Raw genomic sequence first — 22,871 nt, 5'->3', positions numbered from 1 at the left:
CTCATTGAAAAGAAATTTGAGTGTATTATATGTTGGTAACTATTTCAGAACCAGCAAATACAGATAGATCACTTTCTGTCTGAATGAGCCAGGCAGAGTCGGGCCTGGCTGGTGCATCCACAGATCTTGGGAAAAAGGGACAGGAGGGTCAGAACAAGACTGCCAAGGCTGCATGAGACACTATCTCAAACTTGTCTCCCCACAAAGAAGCCAGATAAAATTCTGTGCTTTCACAGAATTCTTATTTTCAGTATAGTCAATTACATCGCTGTGCTCTGGCACAGTAACACTAAACATTCATTTGTACACTACATGTACAACAAAATATCATTGGAAATAAAAGTCAAGCTAATCACTTTTTAAATTTTTTAATAATTAGGCTGTACTTACTGGAGATCCAAAGTTATGTCCAACTTCATGAGCAAAAGTAATATGAGAGACTTTAGGAGGCACGTGAGAGCCATAGTTCTGAACAGTAATAATGCCAGTGTTCAACGACTTCTTCTTGCCATCTGAATACAACTTGCTTTTCTCACATATTCCTCCAGAGCTTCCTAATTCAGATTTTTTAAAAAAAATAATAAAATAAAGTAAAAAGTCTAAATTAGTTATCTATTCCCCTCCAAAAAATGGGTAAACAGTAAATGAAATCATTATATGGAGTTAAAACATTTATACTTTTCAATGTAAAATACATCTGGTACCTAAATGACTCAAATACTCCAAAGTTCCTGTAGTCCAAGATTTAAAAAAATCATTTAAAATAAAATGTTAATGGTCCCTGCAAAGAAACCCCAGTACTGAATACACAATCCTTACATGTTTCTCAGCATCAAAGGTTCTGCTGCCATTAACATACCAAAACAAATGTTTTCTTTAAATTTGAATACGTACACATTTATACTGAATCAAAGCATATACCCCTTCATTTTTTAAATGGAAAACTTATAAATTAAACAAAAGTTAAAATATCCTTAATTACATTCTACAAAAGCCACATCTACAGAGAAGAGCATTTAGCATGTGATGGCAGTTCTTCGATTCAATGCATCTATCAAGAGTTCTACTGGTGCAACTCTAACTAAATGACATGAATTTAAGAAATAAATTAAAGATTAAATTAAATGAAAGAAAGAAGGGTAGAGAGAAGGTGGGAAGAAAGGAAAGGCAAGAAAAGAAATATGGAAGAATATGAGTATCTAGTTTGCTACAAGGTTACTGGATTAGTCACACAACTCTTCAGCAGCTGTGAAATTTAAAAAAAAAAACAAAAAACTGAATTATGATTTTGCAAGGTTCCCTGAATTCATTTTCAAATTTTAAAAGAAATTACTTATAGTAAGCAGAGTAACCTATTTTGTAGTTTGTCTTTTCATTAACAAGAACTCTAGAGTTCAAGACAAAAATGACAATATATTCATAGCCAAAGGCAGTTACAAGAAATAAAAGAAAAAAATAAATGAGAAAAATCTACTTAGCTGGCCATCTGCCATTCACTTCATCTCCGACTCCCAAATGCAGCTACAAACATATGTCACCATGTTTATTTTTTTTTTAACTTTATAAATATTTTAAGAAGAAATTCTTTGTCTATGTTCACATTTAAAAGAACGTAGCTCAGTGGCAGAGTACTTGCCTCAGGTGCCAAGATCCTGGATTTGGTTCTTAGCATCACAGAAATTTACTATTTAAATAAACAGTTTTTCTTATTTAGTATTATTTTTAAAGATTCATTTTTAATTTTATATATGTAGGGGGTGAGCATGCGCACATGTGTGGGTACATATAGAAGTAAAAAGAGGGTACCAGATCCCTAGGGTTACAGTTAAAAGGTGGCTGTTAGTCACTTGATATGGGTGCTGGGAGCAGTTCAGTGTTCTTAACCACTGAGCCATCACCCCCGCCCAAGTATTTTAAAAGACAAAATCAAATTGATTAAAATATTCTGATAATCAAATTATTTCATTTTAGTTTCAACACACTAGGACACATTTTACTAAGCCATTTAAAAGTCTAATGTTTTAAATTCCTGATAAAACATTTAATAGAAGGCAACTGGAAACAGAACTGCAAAAATGGCATGATTACAGCCAGGCATAGTAGAATATACCTGTAATCTTAGCATTCAAGAAACCAAGAGAATAATAAGTTCAAAACTAGCCTAATAAGACCTTGTTTTGTTCCCATGTCCTCACAAAAACAACAAAAATCTATTGCTTTAATTCTTTTAAATATATGGCAACACACATAAATTTGAAAAACTGTTAGGATTTAGCAAACTGAAATCACAATGCATTTCATGGAAAAGGAAAGTGAAGACTAAGCCAAGTGCAGAGTTAGCCCACAAAGCGCGGCCAGCTTTCATGATGGCCTCTCTCTATACCCTTTTCTGCAAAAAAACAACAGAGAAAACAGAAAGTGATTTATGACTGTTTGATCCTTTCTGTTCTTTTTCTGAAGGTTACATCATTCTAGGAACTAGGAAATTAAATTTATGAATAAGTACTCTAGAACAATTATACACCACACATTAACTCTGAGCAAGTAGTAAATTAACATCCTGTCTTGGTGAAGAATCGTCATGTGAAACCGATACAAAATAACTCCTGTTGAACTTGAACCAGGCACAGAAGACTCCACACTGCACAACAGTTAAAAAGAAAAAAGAGTAAAGAGGCACATTTAAAAAAAAATAACAACCCGACATATTTCTGTATTTTTTAGGTTTAACTAACTTAAGGCAAGATCATATATAAGTCTGAGAATATGCTTCTTAAATACAGTCTCTGTGATTTCTATATTGCTTAACCTCCTAAACAACTGTTCTGAGTCTTGAGTTTAATATAATTATAGACTAATAGCATATATTGGGGCAACTCAAACCACACAGGAAAAAAATAAGATACTAAATTTTATTTTATAAACTATGGTTTTTAAATACTGCAACTAGTTTTGATATACTAGAAAATGAATTAGAGATCTAACATCTCGCTAAGTTGACTGTAACTCAAGCTCAGTAACTACTTTACATTATGTAAGGTTATGCTGCAGAGAAATCACAGAGAAATAAAACCTGTGAACAGAATGAGGAAGGTTTTTTCATTCAAATCAAAAGCAGTAACTGAGAAAGCTACAGCTATGTTCACTTATCTGATACACTGAGACAGGTTATTACAGGACAGAACACACCTCAATCATCCAGAAAACTATGTCAGAGGTGTGTTAAAGAGGTTCAGCAAATGAAATGCAATAGAATGAAGGTGAGAGCTATCTAGCTTAAAGGTTTTTCTTGTAATCCCAGCACTAATGCTTGGGAAGCTGCAACAAGAAGGTCCCAAGTTCAACATAAATTCAGTGAACCCTCTATCTCAAAAATAGTATTTATTTTGTTACAAAATCATTGTATCAAATGATAACAGGTTATCATTTAACCCTGAAGAAAACTGTATAGTAATCTTTCCTGATTTTGGATTGACTTTCTCTCCTGGTGCTGTAGACCAACCCCTAGGCTTTATACATGCTAAGCCAGCACTCTGTCACTGAGCCATACCCCCTGTACGTCTTTACTTGGGAACCAGTCTCCTTCTGATTATGCCACTAAAGGCATGGCATAATTTTAAGTAGGAATCTCCAAGTCAACTCAGTTCACTGTGAAGATACTGGGTCTTTGATCAAAGACACTTAAAATAGCACTCAACTACAAGAAAGCCTTAAGTAAGAAAGAAGAAGCAGAGTACACGATGTCTTGGTTCCGGAACAAAAGAAAAAGAAGAGATAATTTGAAAAACAACAAAAGATTTAAAGACAAGAAACTTACTATTAATATATTTCAAATCTCATTTTCCTGCATCAACTGGGTAAGCAAAGAGGACTACATACATATTCCGTGATAATTAACCAGAACATAACATCTTCTCTATTGCCAGTTTTTGAAATGTGAAATAACTTCAGAACTTAATGAATTAAATTTAGGGCAAATTAAACAACAGGATAATTAATGAAGATTAATTAGATCAAATAAAAATAAAAGATTAAGAAATACTAACAGACTATTAAACCCAATAAGTCAGTTATGAAGTATTATCTTAAAAAACAAGATAGCAACAAACACAAGTAAGACTTAAGCAAAAAAGATGGAGTCTCAAAGGAAGGAAAATAAATTATAATATAAATTAATCTGATGCAACATAATTTACCAAAACGTATTAAAAAAAATAAAAGCAAATAAGAGCCCAGGGCTCTTAGTGCCACTTCTCTTCCCACAGAGCCTCAACAATTACTCCACATGATAATGCTGAATTACAGCAGCGTTCCCATGTCCAGTTTCTTTTCTTAAGAAAGAAGGAAATGTGTGTCTTCCAGAGTGTTTTACTCTAAGGGAAAAAAAATGACAAGTCTAGCTGCACTTTTTAGGAGAACAGTGCAGCAAATTCAATCAGGGTTACAAAGAAGCCAAAATGCAGCAGCAACCAAAAGTAGCATAACTATAGGCCTCGACCAGGTGGCTTAGCACAACCCGACAAAATTTAACTTATTTTCTTTTCTTGAAGTTGATATGCCCCTTATATTTTTACTTCTCTGTGATTACAAAAGGAAGTGTTTATAATTATTGGCTCTCTGTGTAATGATTATCATGGGTTTTGTTTTTTGTTTTGTTTTGTTTTTTAATTTCAGTGTAAACACCTCTGCAAACACATACCTTGTGGTAACCTGAAGCCCCTATCTGGGTAAGATTCTGATTGATTTTAGCAGAACAAAGGGACAATGCCCTCTCATTTGAAACCCAGATGAGACATTCCCTATTTCTTTTTAAGCTGGGAGTGAAAAATGGTTGGGTGGTCACTGTTTCAAAAGAAAAGAGGAAAAACACAATACTAAACAGGGCGAATGTACAGTGCCTACTTTTCTGACCTGGAATTGCTGTATTATATGTGACAATCAAGAGCCCTAAAATGTGGGCACATTTCTACCTTGTCTGCCAAGCATATTGCATGTGCCAACTCAGGACGTGATTGCTTGATTCTTTTGACATTAAGAGCGCTCCATTGGATCCTGACAGGTGGTCAGGAAATGCAAATGTACTTCTGCTCCTTCTTTTGTATGAGGTCACCTGGGGAGTGACTGCCTTCAGGTCTAGAGTAGCTTCACTACCTAAACAACAGAATGCTAATGATTTGATGTCTCAAAGTGTTAAAACTTTGATTGAGTTATCATTTGTATCATGTTGATAAAGTCTTTTGCTACCTCCCCCCCTTTACATTGGGTATAACAGCTATGGAAAAATAAATGAGGGCAATTTTAGTAGAAGGAAGGAAGGAAGGAAGGAAGGAAGGAAGGAAGGAAGGAAGGAAGGAAGGAAGGAAGGAAGGAAGGAAGGAAGGAAGGAAGGAAGGAAGGAAGGAAGGAAGGAAGGAAGGAAGGAAGGAAATGTAGTCAGTAAAATGTAACAAACCTCTACTGAGAGGCAGGACCTATTATCCTGGGATAATCAAGTAGATTATATATGCAACATTCCTTGTAAAATCAAGTGTATATCAAACTCAAAATTAGTTCAGTTACTGAGGACAAAGCTGCTGGTGTTATTTCAAGGCAGAAACCCTGTATGAAGGCAACTGAAAAGATTCCTTCCTTCCCTCACTCTGGCCTCTAATCTCTCTGCCTATCCTCTCTCTAAGAGCTTTTGGAAAAAGCCTTTTAAGACCCAGAGTTGAGGATTTAATAGTTAAGTTAGAGGGCATTTTTCACCTGAAATAACAGGGAAAGGTTATTAACTCAAAAGGAAAAAGCAGAGAAGGGAGAAAAAATGAGGATAAAGGTTGGAAAAAAAGGTCACATTTTCCATTCTGAAGACTCACTCTTCTGTCAATGCTCATGATAGACCAAAGTAGAGTCCTGTTTCACCCACGCAAAGAATCTAACAATAAAAACTCTAACCAGTGCCATTTTAACAAAATGACTAGTATCACAAAGCGATGGTCCAAATATCCCAAAATCTAGACATAAATACTAAGCATCCCTAAGCCCACACCCCATCATAAGAAAATCATTTGACATCAGCACAGGACATCCTACAACCCTGCTAAACAGCATTCTTTAAAACCAGTACAAGGATGTTAGTGGAGAACTCGCCATAACATAACTCTAAAAACTGTTCGAAGTAACAATAAAGCCTCTTTAAAAGGAAAGTAAGCAGTTATGTATGTAAGAGACATGAATCTAATATTTCAAGAAAGATGGTCAAGCTCCTTTCAGGCTGCACATGTCTACTGTTAAAATAAAGACCCAAGGAAATGAAAGTATTTTCTTTCTTTTTTTTTCTATCTGTTGCTTCTTACCAGTTTCTCTGTTCTTTATCTCACTGAAGAGTAGAAAAGACAATAAGGTTTTTGGTTTGGTTTTGTTTTTCTTTTGACAAAGCAAAAGCATAGTTTTTTTCCTCTTGACTTCCAGGCCCTATTCCAGGCGGCAGGGGAATTTAGTAGCATTTAGTGTTTATGGCAAAATGTAGGTTTCCCTTTTATGGTGTCACAAGTACTACTTCTTCCTCCCAAATTGTGTCAGCTTCTAGAAATGCCAAAATCAGGGTACTTCCCATATTTCTCTTTTAAAATTTTTACTTATTTATTTACTTAGTTGAGATAGTGTCTTCCAATATAGTCCAAGATGGCTTTGAACTTACCAAGCCTCCTGACTCAACCTGAGAGCTGAGATTACAGGTGTGTACACCACAAGGTCAACTCTTATATCCTTTTCAAAACAAAAAGCTGTTTCATTTATCCCACCATTTGCACTGTTGTGCATCTGGTCTTAACTCAGGTTATGCGAATTGAAGTTCTGTACAGGCATGGTTTTTTCCTACACTCAGTAAAACCTAATCTTCCCCCAAGGTTGCTTTTTCTTCCAAGTATTAAGACATTACACAACCTACCTGAAGGTGCTCCAACCCATGCCAGACCAAGAACACCATCATCAAAATCCCGGTCGGTGAAGACATAGGCCAAGCAGTAGTCATCATGATTCTGCTCAGAATTCAGCTCCAGGAACTTCTCCACGCCAATATTTGGGAAACGGAAAGGATTTGTAGGATCCTTTTCATCAGAGGTTGTATTGATCTAAAATTCAAAACAACAATTTAAATAAGTAATTACTACTAGTGTTCTCTACCCACCTCCTCCCACATAGGCCTGGACAACGTTCTTGCGGGGTCTAGAGGACAGCACACAGTCCCGAACTGGTCACAGAAACCATAAACACACAAACAAAAAGAACAAGGAAAGTAGGACAAGGATTGTGAAATTGAGATGTTCAATTTCTCAGCAAGCATCTGCCAGAGTTTTGAACAGAAGCCATGGAGAGAAGACAATGACTGTACCTCCCCAAGTTCCAATAAGGGAAGTTTGGGTTCTCAAACTCAGCTGTCTAAGCAGGTCTCTTTATGGGAGCTCTATAAATGAGGATGAGTATAAAGATACAAAACCGCAGAATCAGCTAATAACTAGAACATCAAATAAGTATGGAATTCAAGACTGATTTTCCTGGTTTTTCTTGAACATGAGTTAAACCTAACTAACTTCTTGATTCATTGTACTGTCTTGGTATACACAAGAATTCTGAATTCTACTTTCAACTCTTCTGTTTAAACTGTTCCTGCAGATCTTTTGTTTGATACTTAGCTATTCTTCTCCAGTCTTTTCTTCCTAATCTGAAGAACAATCGACAATAGCTTTACTGAACAACACATTCAAGTGTCAACCTTGTTTCCTCCACAGATGCCCTCCTAACAGCTTAACCCCTAGAGCAGTTCGCTTTCCTGAGAAATCACACCCCAACTGGGTAATAGATCATATAAAAGGTATAAATGAAAGTAAACGTTTTTCTAGAAAGCAAATTTAGTCAATCTGAAAGGCCAGCTTTAACTGATACAGTGAGAATTACAGATTCCTAGGCTCCACACCCTCCAGAAACCAAGAGGCTGGGAGGCAGTATTAAACACAAACACCACTGGAAACAATAATCTAAGAACATGCTTCAGAATTTCTGGCTTAAGTATCAATTAACTGTACGCCTTTGGTTATAGTCATTTAATATAAAACTATCCAAAATCAGGCAAATATATATATTATCATAACCCATTAAAATGGGTTTATCCACTTCATATGGAAATAAGTTTTTGACATTTCTTATACTAGCCATAATTAAAAACTGCATCTAAATTTTTGTCAGCTACATTAAAAATGAATAGTTAATATTTAAGTACTACTGATCTAAACTAAAATGATAATCTCAGTTATGATGTTCCAAGCTGCCATATTCTTACTGATACACATACATCTCAGTACCAATCATTTTACTAAGCTCTACCTTTCTCCCAAAGTTGCTAGATACCCACTCTCTATTATGTTACATTTTATTGTTTTGCCAGTAAATCCAATACTCAAACCACTTTTCACACTTACACATTTAAGGATTTCTATTGATTAGGAGTGACTCATAATGTAAATTATATTGCCCTTGAGATAAACCAATGCAAGATCTAATTACACTACCTTTGAAAGTAAGGAACATCTTCAGCTATTTTTATATATATTGTATATGTACTAAAAGTGTCTAGTATATATAGTTCTTATTGAGTTACATTAAGAAAAATATGAAAATATAAAGAAACTTTATGATAAAAATTTTGTAAGAGGATGAATTCTTTTAAAACTTAGGTATGTCCAGTTAAAAACTTAGAGTCTTAAAAGATATGCACATATATTTAAGAAATTCAGAAAATTCTTTACTTAGCCTAATTTATCAGTTATTCAATATTTATTTGCATATAAATTAGAACAATAATTTTCCAAAGCAATAAAATACAACAATAGAAAATAGTGAATATCTAACAACTTTTGGGCAAAGGAAGAGTTTAGTAAATTTATTGGTACTTTGAAGATATGTGTGTATCAGTGAAGAATATGGGAACCTGGAGGGCTGTAACTGAGATTATTTTAGTTTAAATCAGTAACACTTAAATATTAGCTACCTATTTTTAATATATGTGAATTTTAGGTTCAATTTTTAGTTATAGTCAGTATAACAAAAACGTCAAGAAATTACACTCAGTACCCTATGGTTCTGTTCAACAGGTCTGGAGAGTTACAAACAGAAGAGGTTCTCATAGCCAAATGTAGAGTAACAGCTTTATTTCCTAGAGACCTTCTCAAAATCTGATATATATTATAAACTGTGAATTTTCAAGATTATAATTGTTTCTCCAATTTATAATTTTTCTTAAACACTGTATCTATTTTTCCTCTGCCCTAGAATAACAAAAGAGATACATCTAAAACAACATGCACAAGGCAAACCTTAAAAAACTAGCAATAAAAAAGGGGAGAAGTCAAGCAATGTTTATCAGACAAAAAAAGTAGTACTGTTTTACCTCTAGTGTAGTACAGATTAAGGACTTGCAGATTTGATTCTTGCAGTAATATGTGTACATGTTCATGTGGCAGTCACAAGTTGACACTGGGTGTCTTTCTCTAATACTCTCCACTTAATTTTTGAGACAGTTGCTCCCTGAACCTGGGGCTCATCAAACTGACTAGTCAGTCTAGCCAATGAACTTCAGGGACCAGCCTATCTCTGCTTTCTCAGTACTGAAGTATGAATATATGAGGCCACACCTGGCTTTTACATGAATTCTGAGCACCCAAACTTGCACAGCAGGTATTTTGCCAACTGAACTATCTCCCCAGGTCCCTGAATTTGTTTCTTAAATCTTAAACTCAAGTTTGTAATGTGTACATGCATACAAGCACACATGTGCCAAGAGTAAAGAGAAACAGCAAGAGTAGATATGATTTAAATTATGTTATTTCATATATAAAAATGAAGTAAAAATCAAGTATATTCTTTCTTTGCAACCTTGGTCCTTACTTTTTAATTTTAAGTTTTATTTATTTTTGTTTTATGTGTATTTTGCCTTCATGTATGTAAATTCATCACATGTACACAGGTGCTCATGGAGAGCAGAAAAGGGTATTGAATCATCTAGAATAGGAGTTATAGACAGTTTTTGAGCTATCATGTGGTGCTCAGAACCCAACCAGTCCTTTGAAAGTACATGAGTGTTTTTAACTGTTGTGCCCATCTTTCCAGACCATTTATTACTTTTTAAAATGCCTTTTCTGGAGTTTCTTACCCTTATGCGTTTCACCATGAAACTGATGTTACGGATTCCAGAGAAATCTGTAGTCTGGTAAATTGTATCAATTGCTTTAACATGACTGGATATCTAGTGATTAAAAAAAAAAAATTAGGGGTATTGTTGAAATATGAAAACAATTATCAATTTCTTCTTGTACCATCAAGAACTATGCTATACAAATAAATTTTAAAATGTCTATGCTGTATGTTGAACAGAATGGAAAAGATGATTGAGCTAGGACACTGTTTTTCCCAGGCTCTGGCCAATCAACCAACCAATGAACCAATCAGTAAGTGCACCCCTACTTCAGTCCTATTAAAAACTGCTTCATCAGTCCAGCTTGCAGAGTCCCATGTCCCCTCCTTTTTACAGACCTTAACGCCTGGAATATCTTTATTTGTCCTTAAGACTCAAACACTTCTACACGAACCTAACAGTATCAGGGCATGCATTCCTTTCTCAACAATAGTCCTTCTGTTGCTGCACTGGCAGAAATTCCAAAGATTTGTTGATTACTTTCTATGTAATAGGCACAGCTTCAGGGGCCAGGGATAAACTGGTAAATGATATAGAGAAGATTCCTATAAATTAACAAAGGTTTACTATAGTGAGGTATATGGGAGGTAAATAATCTGAATTCTAAAAGGGTATTACATGTATTTAAACACGAAAAGGAAATAAATTTAATGAATGATCTCAAGAGTTATTTGTTTACTTACTTGACTTCCACCTAAGCCCTGGCTCTGACCACTCTGCATGCAACCTTCCAACTCATTTAAAAAATAGCACCCTGGCTACTGCTTACATGTAAATATAAACTTTCAAAACTTGTTGGCAAGACACAGAAAATGGCAAAGAAGTAGCATTAATAAGAACATTTCAAAAGCAGTCTCCGCTGATAAGCACTCTAAAGAACAGGAAGGCAGGACTGAAGGGTTGGCTCCCAATGCCTGTCCAGTTTTCTCACTGCTTGTGCTCCACTCTCATCTGTAGTGATTCAGGTAGTCCTCTAGACATGATTATATCGCCTGCTTCACAAAGAGTTCCTCCCTTTTTGCCTTTGAGTTTCCCATCTTTAACCATCTCTACCTTTCTCAAATGGTGACTCCTCCTTAAAGGGTCACTTTTCTTCATGACCTCAATCCTGAGTGAATGATCAAGAGCACTTTCTCTTCAAAAGATACTGTGGATATTTAAGAATATCCATGTCCCTCTCAGTTTACACTGTCTATCTATAAAGCTGTTTCCTGCTCTTTGAATGTTCTTATTGCTCTCCATTTTTCTTTTATCCCTAAGCTATAGCTTATTGTATTCTTTCCATTTTTCACATTTCTTAAAAACCCTCACTGTCTATTCCTACCACCAAAATGAAATCATCCTTTATAGCACAGTACCTCCATCTTCTCAGACACAAATCCTTTGAGTCAAGCATAAATTTAACAAACTTTCTCTTGGTATCTTTAACATAAAAAGACATTTTAAAGGGTACCCTCAAAACATTTCTATTTTCATACGGATTAATAGACATTACCATAGTTGGTGTGACAGACAAACCTGTAATCCCAGGACACTTAGGAGACTGAAACAAAAGGATTATCATGACTTCAAGGACAGTCTCAGCTGAAAGAGAACTCAAGCAACCCTTGTTCTCAAGGAGAAAGGTGGGGGGGGGGGATAGCTATAAATAATTTTACTTGGAAAATGCTACATAAGTACAATGAGATACAAAACAGAAATTACACACTACTCATTGGAAAAGTTCCTGTTTTTTCTTTCGAATTCAAAATAAAAATGGAATTGTTTTCAAAGGTAAGTTTCATACTTGTCTACCATGCATGAGGCCAGCCCCAAGTCCAAACACTTTTCTATCAAAACAAAACAAAGAATAACAAAAGCCTAAGTTTCAGCGTCATCAGCAAATTTAAAAAATTATTTCCTTTATCTTCTGCAGTCCAAAACCTAAACTGGTCTTCCCATCTTCTTTTGCACTTAGTTTACAGACTTCCCCATGGCACAGCTGAAACTATATACTTTCTTTAGCTTTTATTTAAGAAAACAATAGGAGAACTCATAACACAGTGAGCAATTTTAAGTACCTGGGCAATCACAGCTTCTCGTGTTCCGTAGTATTTAAAGAACAGGTGGTCTGTCTGGATATAGAGCTGACAAGTATTTCTTTCAGCCAGAGTTGTGCGCTTTTTCCTCAGGAGCTCGGGACCAATACTAGCAGCATGCTCCTCTTGACGTGCCTATATGTGGGTCATTTCTGATATTTAGCTTGTTTCACAATTATAGTTTTATAGTTTAGAACACATATGCAAAACAATTTCATATCATATGACTATGTAATATTGCAAGTATTTCTAAAGCCATTAGTGTAACAGGGGCCACTAGAAGTTAGAAAAGAAGCCAGGAATGTGAAGGGTAGCTAGTGGACACCAAAACTTAAAGGGGGATTGCCATGCTCTGGTGTTGTATGGCTAAGTAGAGCGACTACTCTCTACTGCAGCTAATGGCAAACTGCCAAACAAAAGAAATGGTGAAAAGAATTAGGAAACACACACACAAAGTAGTAAAATCCAAGGAGATGGAAATAATGATGACTCTGATCATCTCACAAACACACACACACTAAAGGTATGTATGCATTAACCCAACTAATATGTACAAACATGTCACTTATATTTTGCAATATTACACATAAATAGCACTTTTATCCACTTTATCCAGAATAGTCTCTGCACAGATAATTTACTATTCAAGTAATTCCTTCATTTTAAAACATTTTCAAAGTGTATTTAAGATATATTCATTTAAATATAAAGTAAGTCAACAGTCTTGCATAGTAATTTCTTCCTCAGTTCCCATCTACAACCTAATCCAATCAAATTCCTAAATACCTAAAAAGTCTGGCATTTTCTATAGCTTTGACATTCCAGCTAAAGCTAGCTACCATCTCTGGACTTTTAACTGGTTTTCATACCGTAATCTTTGTGAAAAAGAAAATGTATTCACCTGCATACTATATTTCACTGAATTTCTATTACTCAAAGGATAAATCTTTCAATTCTGCTCCATGAGATCAGTTGTCACACAGCCTCTCTTTACCAACCAAACACTTTCCTTTTCCATGTTGCTTCCAGAAAAGAACCTATATGACCAAAGCCTATTCTCCAAAGTCTAACTATAGGAGTTTTCTATGGTTCTCCAGTACACAGCCTGCCTGTCTCCAGTCTTTCTTTGTACATAATTATGCTGTCTCTCTCCTCAATCTGGTTAGTATCTTCCCTCAGATGTAGAGACTGTCAGTTCAATCATTATGTCACTTCATTTATCTATCTTCCTTATTCAGGACAACCTTATATTTATTATTTGTTTAATTTCTGTCCATAACTCATCACTATTACTTCAACCACTAGAATGTAAGTTTTTGAAAAGGAACCTCATTGTGTGTGTCTTGCACTATATCGTTATCACCTAATAGCTTTAGCAGAAAATATTTAACAAATTACACTACTGTTGAATTCAAACACTCAAAAAAGTTTGACATCAAAAACATCATTTTAAATCTAATTTGATAGTCGCATAGAATCTGAATTAAATTTTAATCCACAACTCCAAATTTACATTAACAATTTATATTTTCCTTCTCCCTGGACAATTCCCTGTTAATTTATATAAACTATAAATGCTATATTATGTTCCACAAAAAAGGAGTAACAGTGAGATAATGAATATGTTAATTTGCTTTACTATAATAATTTCATTCTCTCTATATATCTATAATATAGAGACTATATAATAAAGACACACAATGTTTAAAAAGAATTTTAAGTGTTATTATAGGTAAAAACAAATTCTACTGGGTTAGTGATATAGCTTAGTGGTACAGTGCTTGCCTAGCATGAATAAGCCCTAAATTCAATTCCCAGCCATGTGGGAGGGAGAAATCAATACTATTAAAAAGCTACAGTCCTAAATAGTACACTTGGAGGAAGCATGCCTTTAATACTAATTTCCTCAGGAGACTTTCATTTAGGTGGTTTCTAGATGATGTCAGTCTGTTTAGCTTGAAAATGACTGAAAAGTACTTCATATGCACAAGTTTGTGTTAAACAGTTCATATTTATAATCATGTTACTTCATACATAAAGGATTTGAATGTTGATCTCAGCTACATTTTAAAGATGCATTTACCGTTAAAGGATCTGAATATTAATCTCAGCTACATTTCAAAACTGCATATATAGTTTTTTTAAAAAAACAAAACAAAAACAAAAAACAAAAAAAAAAACTTCAGGAGAAAAACCTGAATGCTCCAAAATGAAAATATTTTTTGAGGAAAAATTTAAATTAAGTTAGCCTTAAGTGTGAAGGAGATTCCCAAGTAGAGGAGATAACATAAATTAAGTGGTCAAATTTATTAATCATATAATTCAGAATTTCCATATCTTTATTGGGCTTTATTCTTTATCCGACTATTCCCTAAGAAGTGAACTGAAGTCTCTGTCATATAGTCTTCCTACTGTTCCTTCTGGTTTAGTCAATTTTAGCTGTATTATTCTGTTCAGAGACAAAACCTCATGTAGCAAAACTGGTCTTAAACTCAAAATGGAGCTGAAGACAATCTTAAAATTCATATCTTGCCTATTCTCCCAAGTGCTAAGAAACCAGTATCCAACAAGTGAGCTACAGATGCAGGCACGGCTTTATATATGTTGAAGTTATAGTATAACATTACAACAAAAGAGAACAATATATTTAAATATATTTTTTAAAATATATTTTTCTAATGCTTTCTTACCTGAAATCTACTTCAATATTAACAAAGTATATATAATACTGATTAGAGTTTGGAAATTTTATCTCTTGTATATTTTTCCTTTCCACCTTTCTAGATTCTTATCTTTTAGAGGAAGAAGTTAACTTAGTAACTATATAACCCTTTACTTAATGAACTCAAATATACCTTTAAAATTTCACAGAAAATTTAAGAACTTGAGAACACATTCACTGCATTTCATCCTGCTTCGGTCTCCCAAGTACTGGGATTCCAGCATGGTGCTCACAACCATGGGCAGCTGCACATATTCTTAAAGCCTGTTATTCTCCTGGAGTGTTTATCTAGCCTTTGCTTGAACACTTAAATGGTGTAAAAAATTAGGGGCATGATAACATAGCATAGACTGTTTATGACTATAAAAAGAAAAGATCAATGTGCAATTAAAATGTCAACAGCACTGAGCTTTTATTTAGGGTGAGTAATCATCTTGGTTTGTCCAAAGACTCAAGACTCAGTTTTAAAAAGGGAGATCAGCACTACCTCCTTACTACTGCTAAATTATGTGCATGGCCTTTTTGAACATTAAATGAGTATAAATGTTTCACAACAGTGGTATAAACGTTTAATAACTCCTAGAACATATGTGTGAAAAGAAACACTTGCCCAAGTACATTTCCATGTCTTAAGTTTAACAAATGCTGAAATCCTTACCTGTGTTCCTTCCTCTACTCCAGTCATTTGGTACTTCCTCATCCTTTCAAAGACAGAGTGATCTGCACAGCCCCCCTGTGGGCCATACTTATGGGGATAATCTAAAGCAGAAGAAATATCATTGTTACATGTTTAGATAGAGACAGCATCTTATCAATTAAAAATTAACTATCCTAATTTGGAACTGGAAAGATGGTGCAGTGGTTAAGAGCACCTACTGCTCTTCCAGAAGACCTTGGTTCAATTTCCAGTACCCACATGGTGGCTCACAACTGTCTGTTCTTCCAGTTCCAGGAGATCCAATGTCTTCTTCTGGCCTCTGTGGATACCAGGCACAGATGTTGTGCATAGACACACATGCAGGCAACATGCACACCAAATAGAAATAAATTTTAAAAACTGAGTATCATAATTAATGAAGGTTATAAATGTTTAATGAACATTCATGAGAAAGGCCCTGTACTAGGGACTTGGACTCCTGGTTCTAGCTTTTTATCTGTGGACAACTTCTGAATTCAAAAACAGAACAATAACCATTCTTTATTTTGGACTTAATTTCCCCACATTAATAAACAGAGCATCTTAAAACTGCAATTTACCTCATTTTGTTATTTATAGCTTTCCCTTCAGTACATTAAATTTCCTACACTACAAATGTACAAATTCCCCCCAATTTGAGCACAGTAAAGCCAATATAAGGCTATCTTTGGTTTGAAGTCTTTCTATGAATACTAACTGGCTCAGATAAAGTGTTCTCCAAAAATATTCTATGGCATGAAAAAAAGTAGATTGATTTTAAATTTATCCCATGTATAATTCAAATCCATGCTATACAAACTAATAACTATTTTATTATTTGTTCTCCCTTCATGTATTAATTTATCCTCAGCTAAACTGGTTTTGATTTCAAATAAACTATGTAATTTAAGTTAGTCATTTAAATGTTTATTCTACTTTCTCAATAATCTACAAACTTCTTTCTTATTAAGATTCTCCTTAGTTTATGAACACATTTTACAATCCAATTCAATAACCACAATTAATAAAAGAACTGACAAAATAAAATGCCAAGATACAGGTAGGAGACAGTATGCACTGAAGAGCCTCAGCAGTAACTGTAGAAACCAGGAAAGTAAAACACAACCATTGCCAAGATGGGGAGAGGGAGAACAGAAGGGCACAGTGATCTCATCAGGGAAATGGGAAAAGAGGAATTTCTTAGGAAGATAGGGATAGAATAAAGGGAAAGAGAAGGATACAAAAGATCTAATATGGGAAATGGGGAAAGGTAGGCTCTTTAGGAAGTGGGGAGGAAAGTAAATACAAAAGGAAGGTAAAATAACAAGGATATCTAAAAATGCCATTGGGAATCATACTATTAACTATATACTGATATAGGATTCCCCCATGTATGCTATGAATATGTTTTATTACCATTTGTTAATTTTAAAAAAGCTGCTTTGGCTTATGGCAGGGCAGAATATAGCTAGATGGGAAAACTAAACTGAATGCAGGGAGAAAAAAGGTGGAGTCAAACAGACACCATGTAGCCACCCAAGAAGCAAGATGTGAGGTAACAAATCATAATAGCTCAGTAGATAGAACATGAAACTCTTAATCTCAGGGTTGTGAGTTTGAGCCCCACGCTGGGTGCCATTATGTAAATATGGAGACTGAGCTTTTGTTTCCTGGCCACCCAGACCTGAATAATCACACAAAACTATACTAATTATAACACTGTTTGGCCAACAGTTTAGGCATATTCTTAGCTAGCTCTTACATCTTAAATTAACCCATTTCATTTATTTTATATTTCACCACAAGGTTTGTAGTTTGTTACCTCACATCTTGCTTGTTGAGAGAAGGGAGAAATGGTGTAGTTATAATATTAAAAAGTTTAAGCAAAGAAAAGATTATTCTATTTCTCACAAGACAACAATATAGAAGATGATGGATTCTGCTGCTGACTTAGCTGATGTGGTTGTTTGGACAAACATGGCTCCCACAGGTTCCTATGCTTGAATGTTTGGTCCCCAGTTGGTAGAACTATCTGGAAAGGATTAGGAGGTGTGTGTGGCCTTACTGGAGGAGGTGTGTCACTATGGTGTTTTGGGTTTCAAAAGCCTATGCCATCTCCAATTAGCTCTCTCTGCCTTGTGGTTGTTGTCTCAACACGTAAGCACTCAACTATTGCTCCAGACATGCCTGCCTTTCTGCTGCCATGCTCCCTGCCATCATGGTCATGGACTCACCTTCAAACTGTAAGCCCCTAATAATCTCTTCCATAAACTGCCTTGGTCATGGTGTCTTCACAGCAAAAGAAAAGTAACTATAACAGCCAGTAACCACAGAAGCAATTGAAAAACCAAAGCTCTAAAAACAAAATGGTTTGCCATATAAACTGTGATATTTAAATTTTTAAATTCCTGTTCCAGTACAATGAGCAATTATTATTTGATTAGTTTGTCATGTTCTTATTTTTTGTTTGTGAATCTGTGCATACTGTTTCTATATAAATTTCTAAGACTGGTATCAATATTTAAGTTAATAAGATTTCATTTTAACATTTACCTTAGGCTAATATAAGTTTAATGAAAAATATTCAACATTTGATACCATTCTTACTGAACTAAATTAGGTACTCTCCTCCAAAGAGCTGGGCTTACAGTTTTAATTATGAAGTTTCTAAAACTGCTACATCCCCACCCTTCACCCTCAGACACATTCAAAACTTCTCTCTCACATACTCAGACAATAAAAGGACAAATACAAGAGCACATAGATACCATTACTCCCAAATAAATGACTACTGAAATTAGGAGTTTCAAAAGACAACCATTGTGATTAAATCACTTGCAGCAAGTTTCACAATAACATTCCCTAAATGTCTCCCATACTGACTCCCTTCCTTTATACCTCAACAACACATACCATTTAAAAAGTATATATCAGAGATGGGTAATAATGATCTGTTCAACAAAATACATGTTTCTCAAAGACCCTTTCATACTACCATATTAACTTAGTCAGACTTTTAAAAACTACTATTAAAATTAAATATTCTTTTTGAAAAAGCAGTAATTGCTTGATAAATACTAAACTTAATAAATAATTAAAATATTATTTTTTAACAAAAGCAATTTGAAAGTCATTGACCAAACTATTCCTCAATATCCTGAGCTAATGCCTGTAGACTGAACTTTGTGGCTTCCCTTCAAGTAAAGCATCACACACAACCAAGTTCTAGTTGAAGTAACTAGCCATGATCCTTCCTGGGTTGTTTTTTTTTTTTTCCCTGAATGGCTGATAGACTCCAACCTGGCAACAGCAGAATGATGCTATGGTTTGAATAAAAAATGTTCCCTACATGCTAGCCAGTCAGCCTGGCCTACTTGGTAAATTCCATACCCATAAGAGACTCTGAACTCTGACTCAAAAATAAATAAATGAACGAATGAATAAAGTAGGTAAATAAGTAAAAATGAATGAATAACATATGCATGTATACACATGTATACTGCACTCACACATACATGTGTGTGCATGTAAGCACATGCCACTAAAATAACTTAAAAAATTCCTTAAGGCATTTATTTATACTTTTAAAAGAGAAGCATATAAAAACATGAAAGAACATTAAACAGACCATTTTTCACAATAAAGCAAGGCAATAAAATACATCTGCAAATACTAACTACTGTACTCAGTGCATTCTGGTTTACTAACAACAACTACTAGTCCAAGAATGCTAAGCAAATGAATTACATTTATAGAGAAGTATGTCAATAGGCAGAATATATAAAAAATTCATATCTATGCTCGGCAACTGTAGGTATACAGCTTCAGAATCCAAAGCATCCAATACAAAGTGAGTGACAAACTACCTGAATCTTCCGATTAGATTAATCAAACCACAACAGGGCAACATTATGTATGCAGTTATTACTCAAATAGTTAAGTTCTCAAAAGAAATTTATCATTCACAAATGCAGAAATTCTTCACTAAATGAAGTTAGTGTGATGATATATATATATATATATATATATATATATATATATATATATATATATATACAGACACACAATGGTTACACATAAGTCAATGGTATGGGATTTTGTTAGATTTGAGACAAGATCTCAACATGTAGCTCTGGCTGGCCTAGAACTTGCTAGATAAAGTTGGTCGACTCACAGATCTGCCTGCCTCTGCCTCCTAAGTGCTGGTACTAAAGAACTCACCACCATGCCCAACTTATAATGTATTTTCATGGAGTCAAACTTGCAAAACTCCACCAAAAAAAAAAAAAAAGACTTAGTCTAAAACTCTTATATTTTCAGTATTATATTATAAGGATGAAATAAATAGTTCAGCAAATTACAGAAAATAATGTTAAATTTTAAACAGTGGAAAAACAAAAATAAAAAATACTCAAAGTTCAATACCTAAAAAAGTACACTACAGAGAAAGACTGCAATTGTACAGAGGAAGCATAGAGAGCTGGCTGACTTTCACAGCACTAGCTTTATGTTGAAGTATTACACAGGGATGGATAGTTTCCTGTTTGTCTTTTAGGTCATGTGGTTCTGCTCCTTTTGAAATTCCTCTAAAATCTACATATGTAGACAGGAGTATACCCTACTTGATTTCTGCACCTATTGTTGTCCAGTGATTCTGTGTTGGTTCATGGCAGTAGTGGCAATATGGGTGTGTGATATGTGGTGAGCTTGCATGTGAAGACAAGAGGACAACATTGGGGGTCTTCTTAATCACTCTCCTCTTTCTTCCTTTCTTTTATCCGTGATGTAGATGGGTCTTCTATGTGTTACTTTCATTGTTTAATAAAGAAACTGCCTTGGCCTTTTGATAGGCCAGCCCTTAGGTAGGTGGAGTAGACAGAATTCTGGGAGGAAGAAAGCAGACTCAGGCAGACGCCATGATTCTCCGACCCAAGACAGACACAGGTTAGGATCTTTCCCGGTAAGCCACCACCTCGTGGTGCTACACAAATTACTAAATATAGGTTAAAGCAAGATGTGAGAATTAGCCAATAAGAGGCTGAAACTAATGGGCCAGGCAGTGTTTAAATGAATACAGTTTCCATGTAATTATTCTGGGGCTAAGCTAGCCATGTGGGAGGAAAAGCAGGCCTGCCCACAGCTCCTTCTACACATCCGTTCCTCCCTCACTCCCTCCCTACCTCTATCTCTAGGTATCAATGTTTTGCCTACATATATGTCTGTGCGTCACTTGCATGCCTACTGTCTGGTGAAGTTAGAAGACATTACTGCTTCTCCTGAAGCTGGTGTTATAGGCAGTTGTAAGCTGCCATGTAGATACCAAAATAGAGTCTGAGTTCTCTGGAAGCAGCCAGGGTTCTCAACCACTGAGCCATATTGTTAGACCCAATCACCACCACTACCACACACACCTTGATTTTTTTGGGGTGTAGGAGGAAGATGACAGGGTCTCTTGATGAACCTGGAACTCACTGATTCAATTAAACTACCTATCCAGCAAACTCCAGAGATCCTTCTGTTTCACCTCCCCAGTACTGGAATTACAGGTGTAAGTTGTCTGTTCTAGTTTATTAGATGTGTCTTAGTTAGGGTCTCTCTTGCTGTGAAGAGACATCATGACCATGGCAACTCTTGTAAAGGAAAACATTTACCTGGGGTGTCTCACTCATAGTTTCATAGATTTAATCCATTATCGTTATGGTGAGCAGACATGGTGCTTGAGAAGGAGCTGACCCATAGGCAACAGAAGTGATCTGAACTAGATGTTGCTTGAGCATAGGAGACCTCAAAGTCTGCCCCCACAGCGTCACATTTACTCAAATAAGGTCACATCTACTTCATCAAGGCCACAACATCTAATAGTGCCATTCCCTATGAGCTTATGGGGACCAATTACATTCAAGCTACCATAACATGCATGCTAGGGATCCACTCGAATGTTATGCTTGCATAGCAAGCACTTTACTGAGTGAGTCATCTCCCCAGCATTCTTTGGACTGGAAAATCCATTCTACACACACTCATATAGAAATCACAAAATTGGCACATGATATACTCGTGGTTCAAAATGCAACACTAGAACAAATGTTCTCTTATCCTACACTGCACATAATCATTTTCAAACCAGCCCAGTAACAACACTGTTGTTAATTCATTAAAAACTCTGGTGATCTCATCAGCTAAAAGAAATGCAAATGCAGACACCCCCCCCCAAAAAAAGACCTCGGGTTGTTTTTCTTTGTTTGTTTTTTGTTTGTTTGTTTTGTTTTGTTTTAGGCAGGGTTTTCCTATGTAGTTCAGGCTGATTTAAAACTGACTATCTATTCCAGGCTGGTCTCAAACTTAGATTCTCCTCCTTGCCTCACACACGCGCGTGCGTGCGCGCACACACACACGTAGTGATATTTTATTTGTATTTTAATAAAGCTTGTTTATAATCAGAATCAAAGCTAAGCCACTAGAGGCTAGGGAGTGGTGTCATACACCTTTAATCCCAGGATTTGGGAGACAGAGACAGATGGATCTCTGTAAATTCAAGGCTATCCTGGGCCACACAAGATCGATCCAGAAATAGATCCAGGTGGTAGTGGCTTACACCTTTAATCCCAGTGTTTGGGAATCACACACCTTTAATCCCAGCATTAGGAAGGTGAACAGAGGTGCAATATGGTTGGGCGGAGAGAGGAATATAAAGGGGAAGAGACAGGAACTCATTGGAGTGTGGAGTCTGAGGATTCATGGAGACAGGATCTCACGCTATCGGTCTGAAGATTTGGTAGAGGTAAAAGGTCTCTCTAGTGGTTGACTGCTTTGTTTTTCTAATCTTCAGCTTGAACCCCAATATCTGTCCCTGAGTTTTTATTATTTGTGTTATACACACACACATACAAGAAAATGTTTGTTTTGGAGATTTCATCTTTTAAACATCAACATTTGGGATTTTTTTGGAATGGTGAGATTTTGGAGTGAAGTGGCAGGGCCTGGCCATTATTAATCAGGCTAGCCACAAAGTCTGAACTGGACTCCCCTCCCTTAACCTCCTTAGGACTATTTGTTATACATTACTATGCCTAGTTTATATAATTTTGCTATTTTATACTTTAAGGATTTTGATCTCTGGGGATATTTCAGTCTGGGACTGTGACAGCTGAGATTATGATTAGCACT

At 35.5% G+C, this 22,871-nt stretch overlaps 1 protein-coding gene across 1 annotated transcript in view; it reads right to left on the bottom strand.

The window, feature by feature from the left end:
* Positions 1-22,871, bottom strand: part of Adam10 (ADAM metallopeptidase domain 10) — a 103,824-nt gene that overhangs the window by 24,773 nt on the left and 56,180 nt on the right. The window contains exons 5-9 of the mRNA XM_057767257.1: positions 15,687-15,787; positions 12,289-12,441; positions 10,187-10,279; positions 6,929-7,112; positions 391-554 (exon numbers count right to left, since the gene is read on the bottom strand). Coding sequence (XP_057623240.1) covers positions 391-554; positions 6,929-7,112; positions 10,187-10,279; positions 12,289-12,441; positions 15,687-15,787 — 695 coding nt within the window. The remainder of the gene's footprint in view (positions 1-390; positions 555-6,928; positions 7,113-10,186; positions 10,280-12,288; positions 12,442-15,686; positions 15,788-22,871) is intronic.

Source organism: Chionomys nivalis, chromosome 4, assembly GCF_950005125.1.
Source record: "Chionomys nivalis chromosome 4, mChiNiv1.1, whole genome shotgun sequence".
Lineage (NCBI taxonomy): Eukaryota > Metazoa > Chordata > Mammalia > Rodentia > Cricetidae > Chionomys > Chionomys nivalis.
The sequence above is the reverse complement of the archived record's forward strand: the minus strand, read 5'-3'. Positions and strand labels throughout refer to the sequence as shown.